Here is a 26,855-nt window from a genome sequence, read left to right on the forward strand (position 1 = left end):
CCTTTTGTTCACCCGACCTAGAATACCTCACAAGAGAATTCTCCTCCGTCATTGCCACGGCCGTTTACATCCCACATCAAGACAAAACCTCGACGGACCTCAAAGAACGTCACTGGACTTTATGCAAACATATCCTGAGGCAGCATTTATTATAGCTTGGGATTTTAACAAAGCAAATCTGAGGACTAGGCTGCCTTAGTTCTATCAACATATCGACTGTCCTACTCACGCTACTAAGACTCTCGACCATTGCTATTCAAACTTCCGGAATGCTTTCAAGGCCCTCCCCCACCCTCCTTTTGGCAAATCTGACCACGACTCCATCTTGCTCCTTCCGTCCTAAAGGCAGAAACTCATACAGGAAGTGCTTCGTACTATTCAACGCTGGTCTGACCAATCGGAATCCACGTTTCACGATTGTTTTGATCACGTGGACTGGGATATGTTCCGGGTAGCTTGCGGATACGGTGAATGAGTTTATAAGGAAGTGTATAGGAGATGTAGTACCCACTGTGACTATTAAAACCAACCCTAACCAGAAACTGTGGACAGATGATAGCATTCACACGAAACTGAACATCTGCTAATCACATGCATGTGACCAATAAAATTTTATTTACAAGCGAAACATGCCGTTGACTACGGCAATACAAGTAACAACGGAGGACATCTTCTGCAGGCTAATCTAGAAGAGTGTGTGCATGGGAGGCCTATGGACAAGTTGACAAGCAGCAAGCTAACAAGCAATAGCCAAGTGGATAGCTACACTCCACATTGTGGGCTTGAGGGATATCATTTAGATAGCGTCGAAAGACTCAATGTATGAATTACCCTCGAGAGCCACCGTTGTTACAAGAACACATGAGCTGTATGAAAGCGAGAGGACTACGAAGCAGAGGAGTTGAAACATGCAACGGCTGTTGCTCTCACAGATGACCACTGGACTTTGGTCAGTAACCACAACTACTTTGGGGTTACTGCGCACCACATCAATGAAAACTGGAAACTGCATTCACACGCTGTGGACGTAATGAAGACGGAAGAGATGCACTATGAAACATGAGCCGAGCATTTCATGTATGTAGCAAAGCAGTGGAACATTGAAAACAAAGTTACCACAGTTTGCACAGACAGTGCGCGGAACATGATTGCAGCTGTGAGCCATCTGCCTTTTGAACACGTGCCCTGCACCGCACAGTCTGCTAAGGTCCGTCACAGTTTCCCTACAAATCAGCGGGTTTGACAAGGCCCTGATCAAAATCTCAAAAAATTGTTGGTTATTTCAAACACAGCCCACCAAACGCTGCAGAGCTAGGACAACAGCAAATTGCAAATGGGCAAAAGAAGGAGTCACTCACACAAGAAGTCACAACAAGATGGAATTCCACTCTGGAAATGGTAAAGCTTGTCCACAGAAATCAACAACCACAGGGATGCTCTGGCCCAACAGAAAACTAACATCACCATGCCAACCACAGCTGAACTGGAGAAACTACTGGAACGCTGCAGGTGATATTCTTTATCACACTACTAGTGTTATAATGTGTGTGTGTGTGTGTGTAACAAGTCTCTCACAATTGACTGACGTGATTTTGAATTATCTTTCACTGTGGGTACTTGACTGATCTCTGGGAGAAGTACATTTCCTGCTCAGTGGTGTTGTCTGCTTTGTGCCATCTCCTTCAGGTCATGGAGAGCTCTGATGATGACCCTGCCTACATGATAAGATTCAAGCTAACATTCAAAGGACCTGGAAAAAACGCAAGGAAACCACCAAGCTCACATGGCTGAAGATAGCCACAAATCAAAACATGCGCCGAATACAACAGTGCAGAGCCCCTAACCAAAAGTGCAGTTTAAAAAATACAGATAAGAATAAGACATAGTAACCATGAGTAACAATTACTTGTTACCTTTATGTCTTATTCTTATCTGTATTTTTTAAACTGCACTTTTGGTTAGGGGCTCTGCACTGTTGTATTCGGCGCATGTTTTGATTTGTGGGAAGCAGTAAAAAATAACAATATATACAGGGGGGTGCCAGTACAGAGTCAATGTGCGGGGGCACCGGTAAGTTGAGGTAGTATGTACATGTAGGTAGAGTTATTAAAGTGACTATGCATAGATGACAACAGATAGTGGCAGTGGTGAGGAGAGGGAAGGGGTGGATATTGTGAATAGTCTGGGTAGCCATTTGACTAGATGTTCAGGAGTCTTATGGCTTGGGGGTAAAAACTGTTTAGAAGCTTCTTGGACCTAGACTTGGCGCTACGGTACTGCTTGCCGTGCAGTAGCAGAGAGAACAGTCTATGACTAGGGTGGCTGGAGTCTGACACTTTTTTGGGACTTCCTTTGACACCGCCTGGTATAGAGGTCCTGGATGGCAGGAAGCTTGGCCCCAGTGATGTACTGGGCCAGACGCACTGCCCTCTGTAGTGCCTTGCGGTTGGAGGCTGAGCAATTGCCATAGCAGGCAGTGATGCAACCATGCTCTCGATGGTGCAGCTGTAGAACTTTTTGAGGATCTGAGGACCCACGCCAAATCTTTTCAGTCTCCTGAGGGGGAACAGGTTTTGTTGAGCCCGCTTCACAACTGTCTTGGTGTGCTTGGACCATGTTAGTTTGATGGTGATGTGGACACCAAGGAACTTGAAGCTCTCAACCTGCTCCACTGCAGCCCGTTGATGAGAATGGGGCGTGCTCAGTCCTCTTTTTCCTGCAGTCCACAATCATCTCCTTCGTCTTGATTACGTTAAGGGAGAGGTTGTTGTCCTGGCACCACATGGCCAGGTCTCTGACCTCTTCCCTATAGGTTGTCTCGTTGTCATAGGTGATCAGGCCTACCACTGTTGTATCATCGGAAAATGTAATGATGTTGTTGGAGTCATGCCTGGCCGTGCAGTCATGAGTGAACTGGGAGTACAGGAGGAGACTGAGCACGCACCCGAGGGGTCCCTGTGTTGAGGATCAGCGTGGCGGATGTGTTGTTACCTACCCTTACCACCTGGGGGCAGCCTGTCATCAAGTCCAGGATCCAGTTGCAGAGGGAGGTGTTTAGTCCCAGGATCCTTAGCTTAGTGATGAGTTGAGGGCACTATGGTGTTGAACGCTGAGCTGTAGTCAATGAATAGCATTCTCACATAGGTGTTCCTTCTGTCCAGGTGGGAAAGGGCAGTGTGGCGTGCAAATTGGAGTGGGTCTAGGGTTTCTGGGATGATGGTGTTGATGTCAGCCATGACAAGTTACCTTAGTGTTCTTGGGCACAGGCACTATGGTGTCTGCCTAAAACATGTTGGTATTACAGACTCGGAAAGGGAGAGGTTGAAAATGTCAGTGAAGACACTTGTAAGTTGGTCAGCGCATGCTCGCAGTACACGTCCTGGTAATCCGTCTGGCCCTGCAGCCTTGTGAATGTTAACTTTTCTAAAGGTCTTACTCACATCGGCTGCGTAGAGCGTGATCACAGAGTCTTCCGGTACAGCTGGTGCTCTCATGCATGTTTCCGTGTTATTTGCCTCGAAGCTAGCATATACGTAGTTTAGCTCGTCTGATAGCTGCCTAGTGACACAAGCCTCTCGGCTGTGCTTCCATTTGTAGTCTGTAATGGTTTGCAGGCCCTGCCACATCCTCCGAGTGTCAGAGCCGGTGTAGTACGACTCGATCTTAGTCCTGTATTGATGCTTTCCTGTTAATGGTTCATCGGAGGGCATAGTGGGATTTCTTTTAAGCTTCCGGGTTAGAGTCCCGCTCCTTGAAAGCAGCAGCTCTAGCCTTTAGCTCAGTGCGGATGGTTGGGCTATGTACGTACGGTCACTGTGGGGACGACGTCATCGATGCACTTATTGATGATGCCAATGACAGATGTGATGTACAATGCGATTGGAGGATTCCGGGAACATATTCCAGTCTGTGTTAGCAAAACAGTCCTGTAGTTTAGCATCTGCTTCATCTGACCACTTTTTTATTGATCTAGTCACTGGTGTTTCTTGCATTAATTTTAGCTTTTAAGAAATCAGGAGGATAGAATTATGGTCAGATATGCTAAATGGAGGGCGAGGGAGAGCTTTGTATGCATCTCTGTGTGTGGAGTAAACGTGGTACAGAGTTATTTTCCCTCTGGTCACATTTAACATGTTGATTGAAATTAGGAACAACTGATTTAAGTTTCCCTGCATTAAAGGCCCCGGCTACTAGGAGCACCGCCTCTGGGTGAGCATTTTCTTGTTTGCTTAGGGCGGAATACAGCTCATTTAACGCTATCTTGGTGCCAGCCTCTGACTGTGGTGGTATGTAAACAGCCACAAAGAATATAGATGAAAACTCTCTTGGTAGGTAATGTGGTCTGCAGCTTATCATGAGAAACTCTACCTCAGGCGAGCAATGGCTCGAGACTTGCTTAGATATAGTGCACCAGCTGTTATTTCCAAAAATACAAAGACCGCCGGCCATTGTTTTACCAGACGCCACTGTTCTATCCTGCCGGTACATCATATACAGTGGGGCAAAAAAGTATTTAGTCAGCCACCAATTGTGCAAGTTCTCCCACTTAAAAAGATGAGAGGCCTGTAGGTACACTTCAACTATGACAGACAAAATGAGGGGAAAAAATCCAGAAAATCACATTGTAGGATTTTTTATGAATTTATTTGCAAATTATGGTGGAAAATAAGTATTTGGTCAATAACAAAAGTTTATCTCAATACTTTGTTAAATACCCTTTGTTGGCAATGACAGAGGTCAAACGTTTTCTGTAAGTCTTCACAAGGTTTTCACACACTGTTGCTGGTATTTTGGCCCATTCCTCCATGCAGATCTCCTCTAGAGCAGTGATGTTTTGGGGCTGTTGCTGGGCAACACGGACTTTCAACTCCCTCCAAAGATGTTCTATGGGGTTGAGATCTGGAGACTGGCTAGGCCACTCCAGGACCTTGAAATGCTTCTTACGAAGCCACTCCTTCGTTGCCCGGGCGGTGTGTTTGGGATCATTGTCATGCTGAAAGACCCAGCCACGTTTCATCTTCAATTCCCTTGCTGATGGAAGGAGATTTTCACTCAAAATCTCACAATACATGGCCCCATTCATTCTTTCCTTTACACGGATCAGTCGTCCTAGTCCCTTTGCAGAAAAACAGCCCCAAAGCATGATGTTTCCACCCCCATGCTTCACAGTAGGTACGGTGTTCTTTGGACGCAACTCAGCATTCTTTGTCCTCCAAACACGACAAGTTTAGTTTTTACCAAAAAGTTATATTTTGGTTTCATCTGACCATATGACATTCTCCCAATCTTCTTCTGGATCATCCAAATGCTCTCTAGCAAACTTCAGGCGGGCCTGGACATGTACTGGCTTAAGCAGGGGGACACGTCTGGCACTGCAGGATTTGAGTCCCTGGCGGCGTAGTGTGTTACTGATGGTAGGCTTTGTTACTTTGGTCCCAGCTCTCTGCAGGTCATTCACTAGGTCCCCCCGTGTGGTTCTGGGATTTTTGCTCTCCGTTCTTGTGATCATTTTGACCCCACGGGGTGAGATCTTGCGTGGAGCCCCAGATCGAGGGAGATTATCAGTGGTCTTGTATGTCTTCCATTTCCTAATAATTGCTCCCACAGTTGATTTCTTCAAACCAAGCTGCTTACCTATTGCAGATTCAGTCTTCCCAGCCTGGTGCAGGTCTACAATTGTGTTTCTGGTGTCCTTTGACAGCTCTTTGGTCTTGGCCATAGTGGAGTTTGGAGTGTGACTGTTTGAGGTTGTTGACAGGTACTGTTATACTGATAACAAGTTCAAACAGGTGCCATTAATACAGGTAACGAGTGGAGGACAGAGGAGCCTCTTAAAGACGAAGTTACAGGTCTGTGAGAGCCAGAAATCTTGCTTGTTTGTAAGTGACCAAATACTTATTTTCCACCATAATTTGCAAATAAATTCATTAAAAATCCTACAATGTGATTTTCTGGATTTTTTTTCTCATTTTGTCTGTCATAGTTGAAGTACCTATGATCAAAATTACAGGCCTCTCTCATCTTTTTAAGTGAGAGAACTTGCACAATTGGTGGCCGACTAAATACTTTTTTGCCCCACTGTAACTAGCCAGCTGTATGTCAATATTGTCGTCGTTCAGCCACGACTCTGTGAAGCATAAGATGTTAGTTTTTAATTTCCCGTTGGTAGTTTAATCTTCCCAATAACTCGTCCATTTTATTGTCCAAAGATTGCATGTTTGTGAGAGAGAGACAGACAGACACAGACAGAGAGACAGAGAGACAGACAGAGAGAGAGAGAGAGAGTGTGTACTTCAAGAAAATGTATGAGGGTGTGGGTCTACTGGGAGCATTAGTAAGTTACAGGACTTTCATATTGTCTTAACTTGTTTATGGTGAATATGTCACTGAAAACATTCTGATAGAGAATATGTTGTGTGTTTCAGTCCCTACATGCCTTTAACTCAATACACTGCTCAATACACTGTGATTTAGTGTCATCTTGATGACTATAAACATCTATATTAATGTCATCAATCTGAGGTTAAAAAAAATGACATTTTTTAAAATGTGAGTTTGTGTAAGGTAGTAACGCAAACTGTCCACATTAGCAAAATTAGTGCTATATGAAATCATTTTAAATGGCAAAATAATTCAACATTGGATGATGGTAGACGGTGCCCACTCAAACTATTGCAACAATTACATCTAGTTCTCACTAATTTAAACATTTTGATATAATTTCTCTCAAAAACACAAGCTCCTTACTCCTACACTCCTTTGTCAGCAGCACATTTTGGCCATGGTTACTTTCAAGTACTTATTTTAAAAGCACCAGGTACCACATTGGGACTGTACTGAATGAGGTTCTCTTTTCAATCAAATCCAAAAGAATTACAGGACGAAGTAATATATTTTATGCAATTAGGCTAATTGTTTTCTTAAAAACACAGTGGAGTATGAAATAAAGTGAAACCAGAAGATCATACATACTTTCTGCTTGCTTATATTTGTCTGAACCATACAGGCTCTATAACCAGCCACACAGGATAGATAGAGGGGCATGTTATTCCCAGGACATCAGAGCAGGATAGAGGGGCATGTTATTCCCAGTACATCAGAGCAGGAGAGAGGGGCATGTTATTCCCATGACATCAGAGCAGGAGAGAGGGGCATGTTATTCCCATGACATCAGAGCAGGAGAGAGGGGCATGTTATTCCCATGACATCAGAGCAGGAGAGAGGGGCATGTTATTCCCATGACATCAGAGCAGGAGAGAGGGGCATGTTATTCCCATGACATCAGAGCAGGAGAGAGGGGCATGTTATTCCCATGACATCAGAGCAGGAGAGGGGCATGTTGTACCCAGTACATCAGATCAGGAGAGAGGGGCATGTTGTACCCAGTACATCAGATCAGGAGAGAGGGGCATGTTGTACCCAGTACATCAGATCAGGAGAGAGGGGCATGTTATTCCCATGACATCAGAGCAGGAGAGAGGGGCATGTTGTACCCAGTACATCAGATCAGGAGAGAGGGGCATGTTGTACCCAGTACATCAGATCAGGAGAGAGGGGCATGTTGTACCCAGTACATCAGAGCAGGAGAGAGGGGCATGTTGTTCCCAGTACATCAGAGCAGGAGAGCGGGGCATGTTGTTCCCAGTACATCAGAGCAGGAGAGCGAGGCATGTTATTCCCATGACATCAGAGCAGGAGAGAGGGGCATGTTATTCCCATGACATCAGAGCAGGAGAGAGGGGCATGTTGTTCCCATGACATCAGAGCAGGAGAGAGGGGCATGTTGTTCCCATGACATCAGAGCAGGAGAGAGGGGCATGTTATTCCCATGACATCAGAGCAGGAGAGAGGGGCATGTTGTTCCCAGTACATCAGAGCAGGAGAGAGGGGCATGTTATTCCCATAACATCAGAGCAGGAGAGGGGGGCATGTTATTCCCATGACATCAGAGCAGGAGAGAGGGACATGTTATTCCCAGTACATCAGAGCAGGAGAGAGGGGCATGTTATTCCCAGTACATCAGAGCAGGAGAGAGGGGCATGTTATTCCCAGTACATCAGAGCAGGAGAGAGGGGCATGTGTGTCAGTGAGTAGAAACTTATTACGCCCTGGTTGGACGGCTGGGAGGCACGCTGCCGACTCCATTCCAGTATCAACAACACATGACACAACGCATTGCAGTCAACCACTGACAGCCTACTGTAGTAGCCAGGCCGTAGGGAGGGACAACACATACAGTAGGCTACAGTGGACAGCAAAAGGTCAGGAAATTGTCCAGTGCTCATACACAGTTCAGATGAATGGACCACTGCACATTTTGAAAAGGCATGTGATATTTATTATTACCTTTTTAAAGTTATTTCTCAATTTTATTTCTCACTGCATTTGTTGGTAAGGGTCGGGTGCTTTTTCTATGCTTTCCTTTCTGAAGATTTGTTTTTCTTCAAAAACTGCTGAATACACAATATTTTTGGAAAGGAAAATATATTTTACAACGCTTTAAATAGTACAATGATTCTCTACACAATGACTGCTTGTTTTGTCACAAAGTCTGAAATTAGGCAAACTATTAGAAGTTTAGCAAACAGGAAATGGCGGAGTGATCACTGCATAGTGCCCCTTTAAAGACAAACAAACTGCAGCACCACCTCTCAGGCTGTCTCCCAATGTACTACTGGCACTCTGCTCCCATTCCAGTGTGTGTGTCCTGGTCTAAACCTTGCATGGAGACCCCAGACACCCAGTCTGGTTGTAGGAAGTACAAAGTAGGAAGTCAGCAACACTGGGACACTAAGAGAAAATAATAGGATAGGCCCATACTAATAAGACAAACAGTGTTCCCCACTCTGCATCACTGTGTAGCCTACTGTACGCTCGTAACCTCTGTATTAGATATGCACATACATGAGCATGGTTTGGGTTGGAGAATGATGTTCATCGACGACAGCTCAGTGTTCAACATCATAGTGCCCTCCAAGCTCGTTACCAAGCTCGAGACCCAGGGACTGAACACCTCCCTCTACAACTGGATCCTGGACTTCCTGACAGGCAGGGTAAACAACAACACCTCTGCCACGCTGACTCTCAACATGGGGACCCCCAGGGGTGTGTGCTTAGCCCCTTCCTGTACTCCCTGTTCACCCATGACTGCGTAGCCAAGCACGACTCCAACACCATCATGAAGTTTGCTGACAACACAACAGAGGAAGCCTGTGTCAGAGGAAGGCCCAAAAAATTGTCAAAGACTTCAGTCACCCAAGTCATAGACAGTTCTCTCTGCTAACACACGGCAAGCGGTACCAGAGAGCCAAGTCTAGGTCCAAAAGGCTCCTTAACAGCTTCTACCCCCAAGCCATAAGACTGCTGAACAAATAATCAAATGGCCACCCGGACCATTTACATTCACCCCCCTTGTTTTTACACTGCTAATACTTGCTGTTTATTATCTATGCATAGTCACTTTACCCCTACCTACATGAACAAGTGACCTCGACTAACCTGTACCCCCGCACATTGACTCGGTACCGGTACCCCCTGTATATAGCTTAAGAACTGCATTATCCTGTTTCTTCTCTCACATTTCACGTGTTTTATTTCATATCAATATTACAACCTTCTTTCTCCATTGTTGGGAAAGAGCTCGCAAGTTAAGCATTTCACTGTACTTTATTGCACATGTGGATGTGACCAAAAAGCTTTAAAATGTTCCCCTGCAGAAAACACCTGCCTGAGTGAATGTGATAGGTGAGAGCCCTGAGTTGAGTGCCCATCCAGTGATCAGGAAGGGAGGGAGATGAGGTTAAAATAGATGAAGAGAGGAAGCCATTTAACAGTATTGGGACATGTCCCAGGGATGGTACAGAGAGGGGGTAAGGGCATGAAATGCAACACCACCTCACACACGCATCATCCCCCCCAGCCATTAGTTTCCCCCTGATGCCCAGTATCCCCAGTGCCAGAGGCCCCCGCTGCCCTGAATCCCGTTACTAACACCATGCCAACGGAGCCGGCCTCGCCAGTCAGCTGAACACAGATCCGGTTTCCCTCCTTAATGCTCCCAACAAGCCTGTTCCCTCTGTGGCCAAGTGTCAAACCAACCCCTCCCCCCAAAGTCACCCCCGAGGACTAGCACCACTCTACCCTGCCTTCACCCTGAATATCTTTATACATAAAATTGAGAAAGGCAGGTGATCCATCCAGAGACCCAGGTCAGGCATGGTTGCGTTAGAACCGCTCCCCAGGTACAAATCCCCGGGTGTGTGTTTCAGCTGGGCTGCCTGGTTGGCTGGCTGGCTGGCTGGCCTGGGTGATGTGTTGACACTGATAATTAAAAGGGAATACGGGAAAGAGAAGCTGTTAGACCTATAGCTCTCCCTGGCATAATCCTAACTTGAGATGCAGGAAACTGCAACTCAAATCTTAGAGCGAATTTCCCATTGAGACCAATGCACGATTCAATGGTGAAGTAGTTTCACGCACGTTTCTCAAATTAGGTTTCTATCCTTTAATTACTCCTAACCAGAAGTGACACACCATCGTCACGTTAACAAACATCATAATGCCCAGTTTCACATCCCCCAAAATCGGCTTAAGGGGTACAACGCAATCTGTTATCCTCTAAATAGGAAGCCTGTGTCAGAGGAAGGCCCAAAAAATGGTCAAAGACTCCAGTCACCCAAGTCATAGACAGTTCTCTCTGCTAACACACGGCAAGCGGTACCAGAGAGCCAAGTCTAGGTCCACATACATACTACTATAGGACAAAGTGGATATACACACACACACAAAAGTATGTGAACACACATTCAAATTAGTGGATTCAGCTATTTCAGCCACACACGTTGCTGACAAATGTATAAAATCAAGCACACAGCCATGCAATCTCCATAAACAAACACTGGCAGTAGAATGGCCAGTACTGAAGACCTCAGTGACTTTCAACGTGGCTCCATCATAGGATGCCATCTTTCCAACAAGTCAGTTCCTCAAAATGTCTGCCCTGCTAGAGCTGCCCTGGTCAACTGTGTCGTGTCTGGACTATCATTAAATGTAAAGACCGCTATTTTATCAAATCTATTCTGTGTAATTATTATTACGTGATTAAACAAATCATGTAAACTTTGACTAGGAAGTTGGGGCACCACGGGAAAATGTTTATAGAGTCTCTAATTCCCAAATCGACTCTTCAGATATTTTTATATCTTATCGATTAGTCTTCTATGAATGCATCATTATTACCTCACGAGTTCTCATTACTGAAAGTCGCAAACCCTTGGATATCTGCACGAACCCTAGCCTAAATGATGAATCATCGATATACAAATTGGCTTAATTATTTATTTACAGATTAACTAAATAACCACAGAAATACATAAAACAAACAATAGATAGTGGTTACTAACGCAATGCATTGATATGTCCCTAGTGGGCTAAACCCATATGACGGCTTGGTAGACAATGAAAGGGGTGGGGACAGATAAAAGAGTGGGAAAGACTAAATGGATTCACTACACACAGTTGATAATTAAATTAATTGAACTGCTAATCCTTTGCACATGAACGGCCGCTCATTCGAGAATAATTGCAATGTATATATTTACATCCGTATGTCGTTGTCGTCTTCTCTGTTGGAATTGCTGGTCCGATTTGCCAGTCAGTTTATCAGAGAGTCTCTGGTTAACTTCCCCAGAAGTCAATGTCTTTCGTAGTTGTCGCTTTCTCCGCGGCTCTGGATAGTGTCTGTTGTAATGGATACGCCAGGCGTAGCATAGAGTAGATTATTCAGCGGATGTCGGTATTCTCGTATTAGACTTATGTCATTTCCAGCTGCAGACTAGTAATTCTACGTCTAGGATTTGCTCTTATTCTGTAGTGATCGATATTCTCAGAGTTGAAACATTTCCAGCCGTGTAGCCAACACTACACTCTGTATGGTCTCCATGGACTACAGAGTTGTTGTTCTTAACCATTTCACATGTTGCGTCAGCTGCATGTTTTCTAGTCTAATAGTCTATAGAATTGTAGCCATTCCAACGTGGGGACTCCGTCCCGGCATTCTCTGACTTCATGTCAATTTTTTAGGAAGTAGGTTTTATACTCTGTGGAAAAAGGGACGATTCCATGACACATGATATCATGTCTGGCCTTACGGGGGCGTGGTCACTGATTAGTTAAACTTTATATGAAAATCCATACTCTCATTTAGAAGGCTAACATCACATTACATCTTTTCACAAATAGTTCATATTTACTCATTCATTTTATCCAACATCTATATGTAAATCTGATCATTGAAAAGTGTAGACAAACAGAAATACAGTAATGTGGGTTTCCTGTCCTTCATGAGATCACCAAATGAAACACACTCGTCATGACTGTCCCTTAAGTGTCCACGGACCACTCCCACATTATCAAAAATATAAATATTATTTCACTATTCAAACTTTTGATGTCCAAGGGTTTCTCTGTGTTCCACAGTTTACATTCCAATCTCCAACACTACAGAGCGTAGGGGCAGCGTGTTTTATGACAGACCATAAAACAGCCGACTTCCCACTCATAGAGTGTAACCTGAACCTTCAGATCGTCACAGGAGAGTTATGACAGCTCTAAGTGTTGTTATTGTGAAGTGGAAACGTCTAGGAGCAACAACAGCTCAGCCTGGGAAATGGTAGACCACAAACTCACAGAGTGGAACAGTGAAGTGCTGAAGCTTGTAAAATGTGTCTGTCCTAGGTTGCAACACTCACTACCGAGTTCCAAAGTTCCTCTGGAAGCAACGTCAGCACAATAACTGTTCGTCGGGAGCTTCTTGAAATTGTTTTCCATGGCCGAGCAGCCGCACACAAGCCTAAGATCACCATGTGCAATGCCAAGCGTCGGCTGGAGTGGGGAAAAGCTAGCCGCCATTGGACTCTGGAGCAGTGGAAACTAGTTATCTGGAGTGATCTAGCAGTCCGAAGGACAAATCTGGGTTTGGCGGATGCCAGGAGAACGCTATCTGCCCCAATGCAGTGTCAACTGTCAAGTTTGGTGGAGGTGGAATAATGGTCTGGGGCTGTTTTCATGGTTCGGGCTAGGAAAATCTTAACGCTATAGCATATGATGACATTCTAGACAATTCTGTGCTTCCAACTTTGTGGCAACAGTTTGCAGACGGCCCTTTTCTGTTTCAGCATGACAATACCCCTGTGCACGAAGCGAGGTCCATACAGAAAAGGTTTGTCGAGATCGGTGTGGAAGAACTTGACTGGCCTGCACAGAGCCCTGACCTCAACCCCATTGAACACCTTCGGCATGAATTGGAATGCCGACTGCAAGCCAGGCCTAATCGCCCAACATCAGTGCCCGACCTCACTAATGGTCTTGTGGCTGAATGGAAGCAAGTCCCTGCAGCAATATCCCGACATCTAGTGGAGAGCCTTCCCAGAAGAGTGAAGGCTGTTATAGCAACAAAGGGGGGGGGGGGGGGCAACTCCATATTACACTGTACTTGTGCATGTGAAAAATAAAACTTGAAGTTGAAATTAAGGGATGGTGGAGGCTGGAGGATAGGAGGAGGGTGGATGGAAAGAGTGCCCTCTGCCTGTCCTGCTGTCATCCCTCTGATGCCCCTGGCTGTCCCAATACAACACCCAACAGAGATGGGCGGAAAGGGGCCGTCCCCCCACCCTATGCCAGGAGGACTTTGCAGAGGGACAAAAAGGGCCCTCTTTCTCCCTCTCGCAACCTTTTTTGGGGGGTGCAATTTTCAAACTAATTTCTGGTAATTATACACATTTTGCAATGACTTAAGCCATGTTCATATGATATCTGAGTGAGAGTGACTAACAAAATCAATGGGGGTCCCTGGAGGTCAGTGTCCCTGGACACTTATAACTGGCAAGACCAACTTACTGTAAATTGAAAATGTTACTGACGGTCAGTGACTGACATAAGAGGAAAACGGCTGATGCACTACCAGATTTATAAATTGCATGTTATTATATTATGCTACCAGGAAGTTGAGACCGACTGACTTCCTAAAACAGGTTTTTTTAACCGACAGCATCATCTGTGCAGAGACTGGAGAAAACAATGAAATGCTCTTGGAGTTGCAGCGGTGTATTACGTGCGCAATTTGATTTGATCTGCGAGGTGCCCACCTCGGAGGTCTAGAACTATCCAGCTAAACCAACAAGAGGACCACTTGTGCCCTATACAACACTGAGTGATAGCAAACTGAAGCAGCCGTTTACCCACAGGTGATTCATACATGATTCATTCTTTATGTGGGCCACCCCTAGCCTACTGTTGCACTGGAACAAACCAACTAGGCAGGCAGCACAGCAGGGGCATCCATACAGTCTATTTTCAGATCAGCCATCCAGGTTACATTCATCAAGCAACAACACCAGGCATTTCACAGACACAGAATACTGAAATATACCAATAATTGATTCTACCTAAATATACTAAGTATTAACTCTACTGAAAAACATGTAATAACTGGTTTCCCAGGGGCCTGGAATATTACCATAAAATAAGATAAAATAGAGAATTTTGCAGCCTATATTAGGTGTACTCCCCTACCACATAGACTGGCCTGTTGTTGTATGTTGGTGACAGTTTTCTAGCTATAGGGTAGTTGACAGCTCCTCAGCCTACCCACTGGGAAAAACTGGTTGCATCAACGTTGTTTCCACATCATTTCAACAACATGTTTTGTTGATTTTACGTTGAATAAACGTTAGTTGACAACTCAACCAAATGTAAATCAACAATATAAGTTGATGGTAAGTCACTATCCCAGTGAAGGCTAATGCAACAACACGAATTGGACTCCAAGTCAATATACCATGGTAAATCAACCACCCCAGCCCAGGCCGGAGAGCTTTTATAAACATTGGATGACAACGTCGGGTCATAAGGTGAACAGTAAAATGTGTCAAGACAGACAGTGGCGTAATATCTATCACCGTAAATGTGACATTATGCACAACTTGCCTTTATAATATGAGCGCCACATCAATAACCAACCGTTGACGGTTGAGGTGTTTGTCATTACCTTCTTTTTGATGTTACAGTGGCAGCAGACGGTCCACAGGTATTTGAGGGTCCTCCACAGGAGAATGATGAAGAGACCCCCGAAAAACGTGACCATGGAGGAGGCGAGGAATGCCCACCACATGCGCTGGCCATTGTTGTCGCAGGGCACGTCTGGCGAGAAGGGGATGATCACGTCCATCTTGGACATAGAGATCGAGGAGTCCGGATTTTTGTTAAAATAGTTATTTCTACTCATCATAGAGTTGCCGCTTCCATGGGTAACGGTGGCGTCCGCCTCATCTAGCATCTAGGAGCCTTGGAGAGCCTATGCCAGCGTCCCCAGCCCCACTCACCAGCCATATTGCTTTAAAAAAAACTATGCGTTGTGTATTCTCACCCGCACTTAATTAATTGTATGTTTATTTCAATCTATTTCAGATTTCCGCGACAGTCGAAAACGCCGCACGCACTAACTGGACCGAAATAGCCGGTCGGTGTCCATTCGCGAGAGGCATTTAAATCCGCAGTAATGACAAACGTTGAGCGCTTTTCATTTTGAGAGCTTTTCCGAGTTTTTCAGGACCAATGCCATGGCAAAGATGGTCTGTCTCATCTAGCAGCCGTCGAGGCTTCCAATGATGTTTCAGATTATGATAGGCGCAGCGACATTGAAAAGGGCTGTTTTCTTCAAACAGTTTCTGTCCGACCTCTCAAGTCGTCTTCCATCCAGGGATTCGGTCGATTAACAGCGGAAAATTGATTTCACTTTTCTAAACACCAATTTAATCGATAGCCTCGATGGTTTTTGGATGGCAGAAGCTATTTCAAGTCCCCAAACTGTTGCCACGATGCGAAAACACAAACGACATCATCTAGCGGAGTGTTCGCTTTCTGACATATAAGCGCTCGGGTGATGTCGCCTTCGCAACTGACTGTCCCCATTCCTTCCCCTTGATCCAGCCCAGGGTCGCGCAGATCGGCCAGTTGATAGTGCCTGTCAGAGCCGCTCGCTCCACTGAATGCTAGAGAGATGTACAGGTCGGAGGGGCGGTGCGTAGCTCAAAGATGGTCAGAAAGCAGTAATACCGCCAAGCGCTGATGTTTATACCAAGTGCCAGGCACTTGTCTCAGTCAGTTCCTATTGTGCTTTCAAGACCACTGAGAACTCGGGAAAAAACTAGATCAAGTCATGACGTCGTGACGTCAGGTCGGAAAGTCGGAGATCTAGAAAGAGCCACCGAGTTTCCGATTTGGAATTCGGAGTTGGATGACCGTTTAAAAAAAAAATTACAAAATCCCAGTCGCAGCTTGTTTTTACCGAGTTCTCGGGGGTTTTGAACGCGGCATTGGGCAATACATTGCGCTCTTTCGGTGTAATGTATTCACGTTGAAAGTGACACATGTCTCTGAGCTACATATGTGACTGTCATGTTCATTTGAACAGCAGCCGAGAATATATCGTACTGTGATGCAGCAGCAACTTCGGTTTGAAATGCCAAGGCTTCCATTTTAGGACAGTTATTAGATTAGCCACAGATGATTCCATCGAGTTCATACAACACAGCAGTTGTCCCCATTTTAATTCTCAGAACTGAACCTGATGATAGGAGTTTCCCTTGCTACACAGGCCTCTGTCACTATAATGATATTTTCTCATTTTCTCTTATCTGTAAATGACATTGGCTTATTTTCATCTTCAGTTGAAGGAGGCTCCTTCAATCATTCACCATAATGTGTTTCCAGTGCCAAAGCCCTTATTCTGCCCCCAGTCAATTATCCTTTACATTCTGAAGACAATTAGACAGAGGATAAGACAGGAACAGGTGCCACCCACAGACAGATGCATCAGTGGCCTACAGAAAGACTGTGTCTCAGGACAGGATGGTCACAGAGGGCGCATGAGGACCCACAGCTGGGAGTGGGACTTGTACACTAGGCCTGCCATGTGCCATTGTCTTGACAGAGGTCATAGTGTGCTACTCTGTCTCAACACCTCCCCTATTACCTATGTCCTTTGAGGTCAAAGCCTTGAATTATTTTTCACCATATTCTATACTAACTACACTGTTGAACTGATCTGTGTTGATGATAGAGGCAGACTGGGACAAAAATTGGCCCAGGCATTTTTAACACACCGACCCATTTTTTTTCCTTGAGGCCCCCATTTTTAGCCAGATAAGGATCCTTTTTGCACAAAAATCCAAGTTTGACAGTCCCACGGGGTTAAAACTGGACCAGCCCATCTGGTGTATGCCAGAATGCCAGATGCCTAGTCCTCCCCTGGTTGAAGAGACCAAGGACACACAGATCAAAAATATTTAAATCAATCAACAGTTTCAGGGAGATGTGTAGCCGCAGGACGTGGGCAACCCTATGCTGCCCCACTTCTTGTGTAGTGTTTTCACTTTGAATGAAAACAAGGGGGTTGACCCCTCAGCCTTCTTGGGCTGGCTTTCTGGGAAGCTGCAACCTGGCCTCAGAGCATTTCAAATTATTCTGTACGTAAATCCGTGACACTCCATTTAGTATGATGTGTTGCGTTTCGTATGGTATGTATTCATTTGTGGATGTCCATCATCCATTTCATATGATATGTTACGAATTACAATTCGTATATGTTACTAATTGCAATTCGTACAATATATTAAGAATTTTCAAAACGTACGATATGTTACAAATTTCAATTTGTTGTTGCTAACATTATCTAGGTGGCTAGCGCTAATGTTACCTAGCTGGCTAACATTAGCTATGGGTTAAGGTTAAGGTTATGATTAAGATTAAAGGGTTTTCGAATGGCTGAAGATATTTCAAGTCCACAAACTGTTGCCACAATGCGAAAACACAAATGGCACAATCTGGCAGCGTAGGGTTGAGGTTAGGAGTTAGGTTAAAGGGTTAAGGTTAGGGATTAGGGTTAGCTAAAAGTGGTAGGGGAAGGATTAGCTAACATGCTAAGTAGTTGCAAAGTAGCTAAAAGTAGTAAGTAGTTGCAAAGATGCTAATCAGCTGAAATGCTAAAGTTGTTTGTGAAGCGATTCACCTGTGCAACCTTTGGGTTCCTAGACGTTCGCATTATACATCCACCCCGACCAACCACCCTCCTTTTGTTTATGCCTTAGGTAACCTCCTGTCTTATGTAACCATCCTAACATATCATACTAATTTGAGTGTGTCCCGGATTTACATTTACTTTGTTACATCTAGTTTATGAGACCAGACTGCTGGGCAAGGTGCGTCTTTGTGTTAAATCCTGCCTACTTGAATGCCCCTGCTGCCATGGCCTGGTCGTCACTAGTTACCACAGCCACAGTCATAAACCCTGCTTATTTCTAGCATTTATCTTCTTAAAATCAGATTTTATGCTGCGTTCATGTGCTAGTTGGAACTAGGAAACTCAGAAATGTCCAACTTCACAACTGACTTTTTCCACATTTTGTTACATTGCAGCCTTATTCTAAATGGAAGAAATATTTTTTTTGACAGAAATCGACACACAAAACCCCATAATGACAAAGAAAACAATGTTTTTTAGAAATGTTTGCAAATTTATAAAAATAGTAATATCTTATTTACATAATTATTCAGACGCTTTGCTATGAGACTCGAAATTGAGCTCAGGTGGATCCTGTTTCCATTGATCATCCTTGAGATGTTTCTACAACTTCATTGGAGTCCACCTGTGGTAAATTCAATTGATTGGAGATGATTTGGAAAGGCACACACCTCTCTATATAAGGTCCCACAGTTGACAGAGCATAAACCAAGCCATGAGGTTGAAGGAATTGTCCGTAAAGCTCAGAGACAGGAGTTTGTCGAGGCACAGATCTGGGGAAGAATACTAAAACATTTCTGCAGCATTGAAGATCCACAAAAATACAGTGGCCTCCATCTTTCTTAAATGAAAGAAGTTTGGAACTACCAAGACTCTTCCTAGAGCTGGGCGCCCGGCCGAACTGAGAAATCCGGGGAGAAAGGTCTTGGTCAGGGAGGTGACCAAGAACCAAATGGTCACTTTGACAGAGCTCTAGAGTTCCTCTGAAGATGGGAGAATCTTCCAGAAGGACAACTATCTCTGCAACACTCTATCAATCAGGCCTTTATGGTAGAGTGGCCAGATGGAAGCCACTCCTCAGTAAAAGGCACATGACAGCCCGCTTGGAGTTTGACAAAAGGCACCTAAATACGTTTCTCTGGTCTGATGAAACCAAGATTGGTGGTTCCAAACATCTCAAGCATGATCAATGGAAACAGGACGCACCTGAGCTCAATTTCGAGTCTCCTACTAGCAAAGGGTCTGAATACTTATGTAAATAAGGTATTTCTGTTTTTATTTTTAATACATTTCTTAAACTTTCCAAATCTGTTTTCACTTTGTTTTTATGGGGTACTGTGTGAAGAGTTGTTTTTATTTATACAAGACTGTTAACAAAATGTGGAAAAAGTCAAGGGGACTGAATACTTTCCGAATGCACTGTATGTAGAGGACACAGTTGTGACTTACTTAGTGGTAATTGTCTTTTCACGTGGATTTTTACATAGGTGAGGCTTGACTAATGCAGGGTTGAGACATGGTTCCATAAGCTTGTCTGCTCGATGCATTTGTTTATTTTTCCAATAAATATGCAGAGATAATCAGCGATCAAGTCGTGGAGATCTCCACTGGTGGGTGTATCCTTAACAGCATGCAGCAAAATGGCAGTTGTTAGCCAATGTCAAAGCGTTCTTGCAAGAGCTGCACTCTACCGATTGGCTGTTGTGCAGTCACATCGCTGAAATTTGCATAAACTTTTGGAACCTTGTACACTGGTAGCTAGCTCGCTGGTCGCCAACTGTTAAGTCGCTGTCTCCTCGCATCTTCTTCCATTGAAAATGACTGCAACTAGGTCGCTGATATTCTCGCCAAGTGTAAATCCCCAGTAATGAGTCTGACGCAGAAGCCATGTCATTGCGATAGAGAAAATGACTTTTATTCTAATGTTCATGTCTTAACATATCACATTTTTCAAAGAAAATAAAACCGCAGAACAGTACCTGGCAGCTTGTCATTCTTCTTAGAAATACAACCATTTCACATGGAATCCCTCATTTTAAACCGTCTCTACCTACTACAAAAAAGGTACATTACAATTGTACTTAATATGCCTATCATACAGCCCAATAGTCAAACTTCAGATCTGATTTTCCTTTGAAAAACTGTGCATTAAGTCCCTTTTTCAGCAAGAATGCAAATATGGAGGAGCATTCTGTCTGTCTGTTTTCTAACCAAGATGATTAAAGAATAAAAAGGCCATCGATGAAATGTATGGAACTAATGTGATACATTTAAAATGTGAATTAGTTAATAAAAATGATATAGTACCTATTTATTTATAATGTCTACTGGGAAACCTAGGAACCATTTGTTAAGGTCCACAGAATAACAAGTGCAAAACAGAAACAAAAAAGATCAAACTAACGTACTGGATTTTGGCACATTAGGATGCAGGAGAATGTGTTTGTCTCTGAGATACAAAATACATTAAATAACATCACTAACATTTACATGGTTTTATTAAGGAATAAGAAAAAATATATATATCATTTGCTCCATGGTGTCATTCTGGTTTGTGAGTACATTTAAAGGTGACAACCAAAGACAAAAACAGAAAAACATGCAAATACCTGCTAAGACATGACTACTGAACATCCACAGGCCTGAGAACTAGTTGAAATACATGTACTATAGAATAATTCATCTGCATACTGTTACAGTCCATAGGCTCCTGTGAGGCATGTACACTCACACAAACATATATATATATTCTCTATATTGTCTTTAAATATGTGACAGATGGAGACAGTGGTCTGTCTAGCCCTGGAGTGTATTCTGAGGTGGTCACCGTCTGGCCTACCCTCACAACCTTGCCATTGTCATACGCTCTGTACGGTCTCATTCCAAAACAAGCTCTGGGGGGACCCCAGGACCGAGTTTGGGAAGCCCTGCTCTATAGTGTTTGTTTGCAGACCTATAGTGTTAACTTGGGTTGAAAAATTCTGTGAACTTTCAATAAAATCCTTGGTTTACGGATTTCCTGCTTATTCACCTCCGATTCCAGGAATCCTCCAACTGGGATTTCTGGAACTACAGGGAATTTTGCAACCCTAGTGTTAACTTCATGGTGTTTGCAGATCTGAAGGTAACAGATGGGTGTGAACAGCATGGTGATGGCTCCAGCTAGCCTTCCAATGGGGAGGTCCTATCGACATATTGCTTCAACTTATTCTGTTCCATCAGATCGGAAAGGGTAAGGAATGGGGGCCTGTCTCCGACGGAAGGCACTTCCGATAAGCCCGTAAACTGTCCACTCATGTGCAGTAACCATAGAAACGCAACGAGTAGACCAGACACCATTCGCTACTGCCATGTATGATTTTCATGGCTTTTGCTTTGCTATAGACACACAATTTAACTTGACACAGTTGCACACCGAAGTTTGGTATGATTGAAAGCTGTAAAATATTGTTTGATTGACCCTTTCAAAATCGCCTTTTGGATAAAACATTTTTGACAGAAGACCGATAAGACATATCGTTTGGAGAGGTTTGTCTGTTCTACAGGTAACGTTTCTATGGCGTCAACTTCATACCAATATCAAAGACCATGTTTCAATCCAACCAACAAAGTCATTACAATTCATCAATAATATTACTCTCTCTCTCGTACACACGATTCATACGCACACACAGTTATTATTATTCCACATTTTTAGTTGTCAGTCATTGAACGGGGTGTGTAAAACAGGGTGATGTCATTTGATACACAGGTTTGATTTAAGGGCTGATTCTGGGTCAGGGGGGTCTAACACATTCCAGCAGAACATTTAACAACAATACACACTCATGTCTTAACTGTAAAAGGCTGCTTACAATGCAGCTTTACAGAAACACCACCTTAAAACCCTTAGGGAAGACCAAATGAAGTGTAACACCTTGTCAGTTCTACCAACCTGCTACAGATTACACAGAGAAGAAAAGGCTCTGGTTAAAAGGTACAAATCAACACCTTAAAAACAATAACAAAAATATCTAGCTTACATGTGTAGTAGCTTACTGTAGTGTACTGTAGTGTACCTATTGGTATAGTGTGGAAGGTTTTGTAGTGTTTGTTGTGAGTGGAGAGGGAGAGGCGCAGTGCAACAGGGTGCAGTGGACGCCTCCACCCTCTAGGGGCAGCCAAGGGGAGTCCACAGGACCTTACTCTGTTCCTGGTCAACTATAGTTATGATCTGAGTGCAAATGTAGGGCAGAGAGCCGCCCTGGACAATACCTGGAAAGATACAGGAAGAGCAGGGTTAACTAAGTTAGAAAATGACACACGAAGCCACATACACGTATGCACACACTCATCCACCCACCCCCACACACAGCCAAAGGGAAACGGAGACAGTGCAACATGAGTCGAATACCAACCTGTAAAGAATGTGCTATACTCCTGCTCTATCTTCTGTGCAACCTCAAACTGCTCCTTGGAATGTTTTTGAGAGACCTTGTCTCGCAGATACACTGGATCCTTCTGTTCCCTGAGGAGAGAAAACCAGCGCAGAGTATTAACACAGCCTCACCAACACAGACAAACCAATATAGAGTAATAACACACAGCCTCACTAACACAGACAAACCAATAGAGTATTAACACAGCCTCACTACCAACACAGACAAACCAATAGAGTATTAACACAGCCTCACTACCAACACAGACAAACCAATAGAGTATTAACACAGCCTCACTACCAACACAGACAAACCAATAGAGTATTAACACAGCCTCACTACCAACACAGACAAACCAATAGAGTATTAACACAGCCTCACTACCAACACAGACAAACCAATAGAGTATTAACACAGCCTCACTACCAACACAGACAAACCAATATAGAGTATTAACACAGCCTCATTACTAACACAGACAAACCAATAAAGAGTATTAACACACATCCTTATTACTAACACATACAGGTAAACTGCCAAAATAAAGGAACCGCCAACATTGTGTCTTAATAGGGTTTTGGGCCACGATGAGCCACCAGAACAGCTTCAACACGCCTTGGCAGAAATTCTAGCGATTGCTGTCCGCGGTGCTGAAACATCAGTGCTCTGTTGAATTGGCGCCTTTTACATTTTAGTAATTTAGCAGACGCTCTTATCCTTTTCCTAGACCATGTTGCTATGTGCATAATAGCAAAGTTAACCAGCATATATATTGGTGTTGAGAACAATGCGGCAGAGGCAGCAGCAGAATGAGGAGATGAGAAAACAGCCCTTGCCTTAAATTGTCTAAGAAAAGTGGGGAAACCAACTTAAATTAGGTACATAATCAATAGCCGAATTGTTAAAAAAAAATATTTAAACCTTTATTTAACCAGGTAGGCCAGTTGAGAACAAGTTCTCATTTACAAATAAAGCAAAGCAGTGTGACAAACAACAACAAAGAGTTACACATGGAATAAACAAATGTCCAGTCAATAACAGAATAGAAAAGTATATATACAGTGTGTGCAAATGAGGTAAGATTAGGGATGTAAGGCAATAAATTGGCTATAGTGGCGAAATAATTACAATTTAGCAATTAAAACACTGGAGTGATAGATGTGCAGAAGACGAATGTGCAAGTAGAGATACTGGCGTACAAAGGATAAAAAAAAACAAAATCAATATGGGGATGAGGTAGTTGGATGGGCTATTTACAGATGGGCTATGTACAGGTGCAATGATTTGTATAAGCTGCTCTGACAGCTGATGCTAGCGAGGGAGATAGGAGTCTCCAGCTTCAGTGATTTTTGCAATTCATTCCAGTCATTGACAGCAGAGAACAGGAAGGAAAGGCAGCCAAAGGAGGAATTGGCTTTGGGGGTGACCAGTGAAATATTCCTGCTGGAGCGCATGCTACGGGTGTTGCTGTGGTGACTAGTGAGCTGAGATAAGGCAGGATTTTACCTAGCAAAGACTTATAGATGACCTGGAGCCAGTGGGTTTGGCGACGAGTATGAAGCGAGTGCCAGCCAACGAGAGCGTACAGGTCGCAGTGGTGAATAGTATATGGGGCTTTGGAGACAAAACGGATGGCACTGTGATAGACTGCATCCAATTTGCTGAGTAGAGTGTTGGAGGCTATTTTGTAAATGACATCGCCGAAGTTGAGGATCGGTAGGATAGTCAGTTTTACGAGGGTATGTTTGGCAGCATGAGTGAAGGATGCTTTGTTGCGAAATAGGATGCCGATTCTTGATTTAATTTTGGATTGGAGATGCTTAATATGAGTCTGGAAGGAGAGTTTACAGTCTAGCCAGACACCTAGGTATTTGTAGTTGTCCACATATTCTTAGTCAGAACCGTCCAGAGTAGTGATGCTAGACGGGCGAGGGGGTGCGGGCAGAGATCGGTTGAGCATGCATTTAGTTTTACTTGCATTTAAGAGCAGTTGGAGGCCACGTAAGGAGAGTTGTATGGCATTGAAGCTCGTCTGGTGGTTTGTTAACACAGTGTCCAAAGAAGGGCCAGAAGTATACAGAATGGTGTGGTCTGCGTAAAGGTGGATCAGAAAATCACTAGCAACAAGAGCAACATCACTGATGTATACAGAGAAAAGAGTCGGACCAAGAATTTAACCCTGTGGCACCCCATAGAGACTGCCAGAGGTCCGGACAACAGGCCCTCCGATTTGACACACTGAACTCTGTCTGAGAAGTAGTTGGTGAACCAGGCGAGGCAGACATTTGTGCCCGGCTTTATCAATCATCCACAGATATCCTATAACAATAAGACAGATCCTGCTTCTGTTGTCTGTGATTGTTTAACAGCCTACTGATTTCGTGATCACCAAGCTTCATGCAACCACAACGTGTTGGAAAAACAATCACAAATTCACCTTTTTTTAATCTTTGCTGTAATAAAGACTATATGCTTTTTGTTAGAACTGCATTTATTGTGTTGTTAACACTATCAAATTGTCAGAAAAATTCATCATAATATTGCCTATAACTCTTTTTTTGATCTCCCTATTGTTATTATTACTATTATGACCATCATTATAATAAGTAATTATCAATATCATTAGTAGGCTTAGTATAGCAGCCTTGTATAACCACCATTGAGCTATAGGCCTAAGAGCACATCCTGTTTAGTCTTAATACCATAACTTGAGTGGACCTAAATCATTCACTTGTTTGTGTCATCACACAGTAGAAATCTAATTGTATTTGTCACATGTGCCGAACACAACAGGTGTAGCCCTTTACAGTGAAATGCTTACTTACAAGCCCTTAATCAACAATGCCGTTTTAAGAAAAATAAGTTAAAGTATTTACTAAAATAATATGTACATGTAGGTAGAGGTAAAGTGACTATGCAAATAGTCTGTGTAGCCATTTGATTAGCTGCTCAGGAGTCTTATGGCTTGGTGTTGGAAGCTATTTAGAAGCCTCTTGGACCTAGACTTGGCGCTCTGGTACCGCTTACCATGTGGTAGCATAGAGAACAGTCTTTGACTAGGGTGGCTGGAGTCTGACAATTCTTAGGGCCTAAGACTGCCAACTTCTGGGAAAATAGGTTTGTCTGAGTAAAATAAATGAAATACTTTTGTTGACATTGTAGAATTCTAAATAATAGACACATCTAAATCCCCATGTCACTACAACTCTACTCAACAGTCCTGGGACAAACCAATTTGGTGCCCTAAGATCTTTAAACAATGCATAAAAATATGTAGTAGAGGAAACTACGCCATTTTAAAGTGTTTTAAAATGGTGGCAAAAATGGATTGCAAATGCCACCGCAATTCAAGAATGAATCCTCTACTAACACAGAATCATCTTCTCTCATAAATTGTAAGAAAAAAATAAGTCAAATTATAGCAGGGCTCTAACCCTGTTCTTGGAGTGCTACCCTCTTCTGTAGTTTTACACTCCAACCCTGTTCCTGGAAAGCTACCCTCTACCGTATGTTTACACTTCAACCCTGTTCCTGAAGAGCTACCCTCTCTCCTGTAGCTTTTCACTACCACTCCAGTTGTAACTAACCTGATTCAGCATATTAACCAGCTAATTATTAGAATCAGGTGTGATAGATTAGGGTTGGAGTGAAAACCTACAGGACAGTAGCTCTCCAGGAACAGGGTTGGAGATCCTTGGTTTAGAGTATGACAACACATTCTGGCTAACACAGGCCAGCTGCTTGCTAACAGTAGGACTCAGTGATATAACCACACAGAAAATGTGGCTACACCAAATTACATTACATAAATAGTTTGGAGGGGGAAAAAAGTGGAAGAGCATCTCCAGCTGTTTGGGATTACAAATGTGTGTGTGTGTGTGTGTGTGTGTGTGTGGGGGCAACACTCCGAGTTAACACTCCTGCAAAACACACACACCAGGGTTTCCGTTAGCCGGAAATTTATGAAAAGCCGACAAAATTGTACCGGGCCAAATTGTCCAGGAGAGTCTATCATAGCCTAAACTCTGAATAGGCTACTGTTGATTGTGAGGATGAGGACTTTTTCATTGAAGTAAAACACAAGTTAGAGAATAAAGAGTATTGTGAAGGTTTAAACCGGTTCGCAAGTGTTCTGTTTAATTCTGTTCAGCCATTTTCTTTGGCCAAATTAAGTTCAAACTGTAATGCTGTGTTTGCCGCAACATAATAGCCTGCTCTTATGGCTTGACTTACTTTTGAATTACCCTAATTAAGTTGAGAAACTTTTGTAAAAGTTGTATGGTGTGGCTATTAGCCTATTATACTGCAGGCCTATGATATAAAGGCATGATATGAAGGCAGTACAGGACGGCGCTCCT

General features: G+C 43.5%; 2 protein-coding genes across 6 annotated transcripts in view; both read right to left on the minus strand.

Annotated features, from left to right (window-relative positions):
* The window catches only part of LOC139413123 (calcium-activated potassium channel subunit alpha-1a-like), a 309,221-nt gene extending 293,015 nt beyond the window's left edge, over nt 1-16,206 (minus strand). For all 3 annotated transcript variants that reach the window (XM_071160220.1, XM_071160212.1, XM_071160204.1), the window contains exon 1: nt 15,047-16,206. In XM_071160220.1, coding sequence (XP_071016321.1) covers nt 15,047-15,334 — 288 coding nt within the window. In that variant the 5' untranslated portion in view covers nt 15,335-16,206. The remainder of the gene's footprint in view (nt 1-15,046) is intronic.
* Nucleotides 16,207-21,595: 5,389 nt separating this feature from the next.
* Nucleotides 21,596-26,855, minus strand: part of LOC139413140 (disks large homolog 5-like) — a 100,922-nt gene continuing 95,662 nt past the window's right edge. For all 3 annotated transcript variants that reach the window (XM_071160240.1, XM_071160233.1, XM_071160248.1), the window contains 2 exons: nt 22,477-22,586; nt 21,596-22,333 (listed from right to left, as the gene is read on the minus strand). In XM_071160240.1, the coding sequence (XP_071016341.1) occupies nt 22,230-22,333; nt 22,477-22,586 (214 nt within the window). In that variant the 3' untranslated portion in view covers nt 21,596-22,229. The remainder of the gene's footprint in view (nt 22,334-22,476; nt 22,587-26,855) is intronic.

The sequence above is a fragment of the Oncorhynchus clarkii genome, chromosome 1, assembly GCF_045791955.1.
Source record: "Oncorhynchus clarkii lewisi isolate Uvic-CL-2024 chromosome 1, UVic_Ocla_1.0, whole genome shotgun sequence".
In the NCBI taxonomy this organism is placed as follows: domain Eukaryota; kingdom Metazoa; phylum Chordata; class Actinopteri; order Salmoniformes; family Salmonidae; genus Oncorhynchus; species Oncorhynchus clarkii.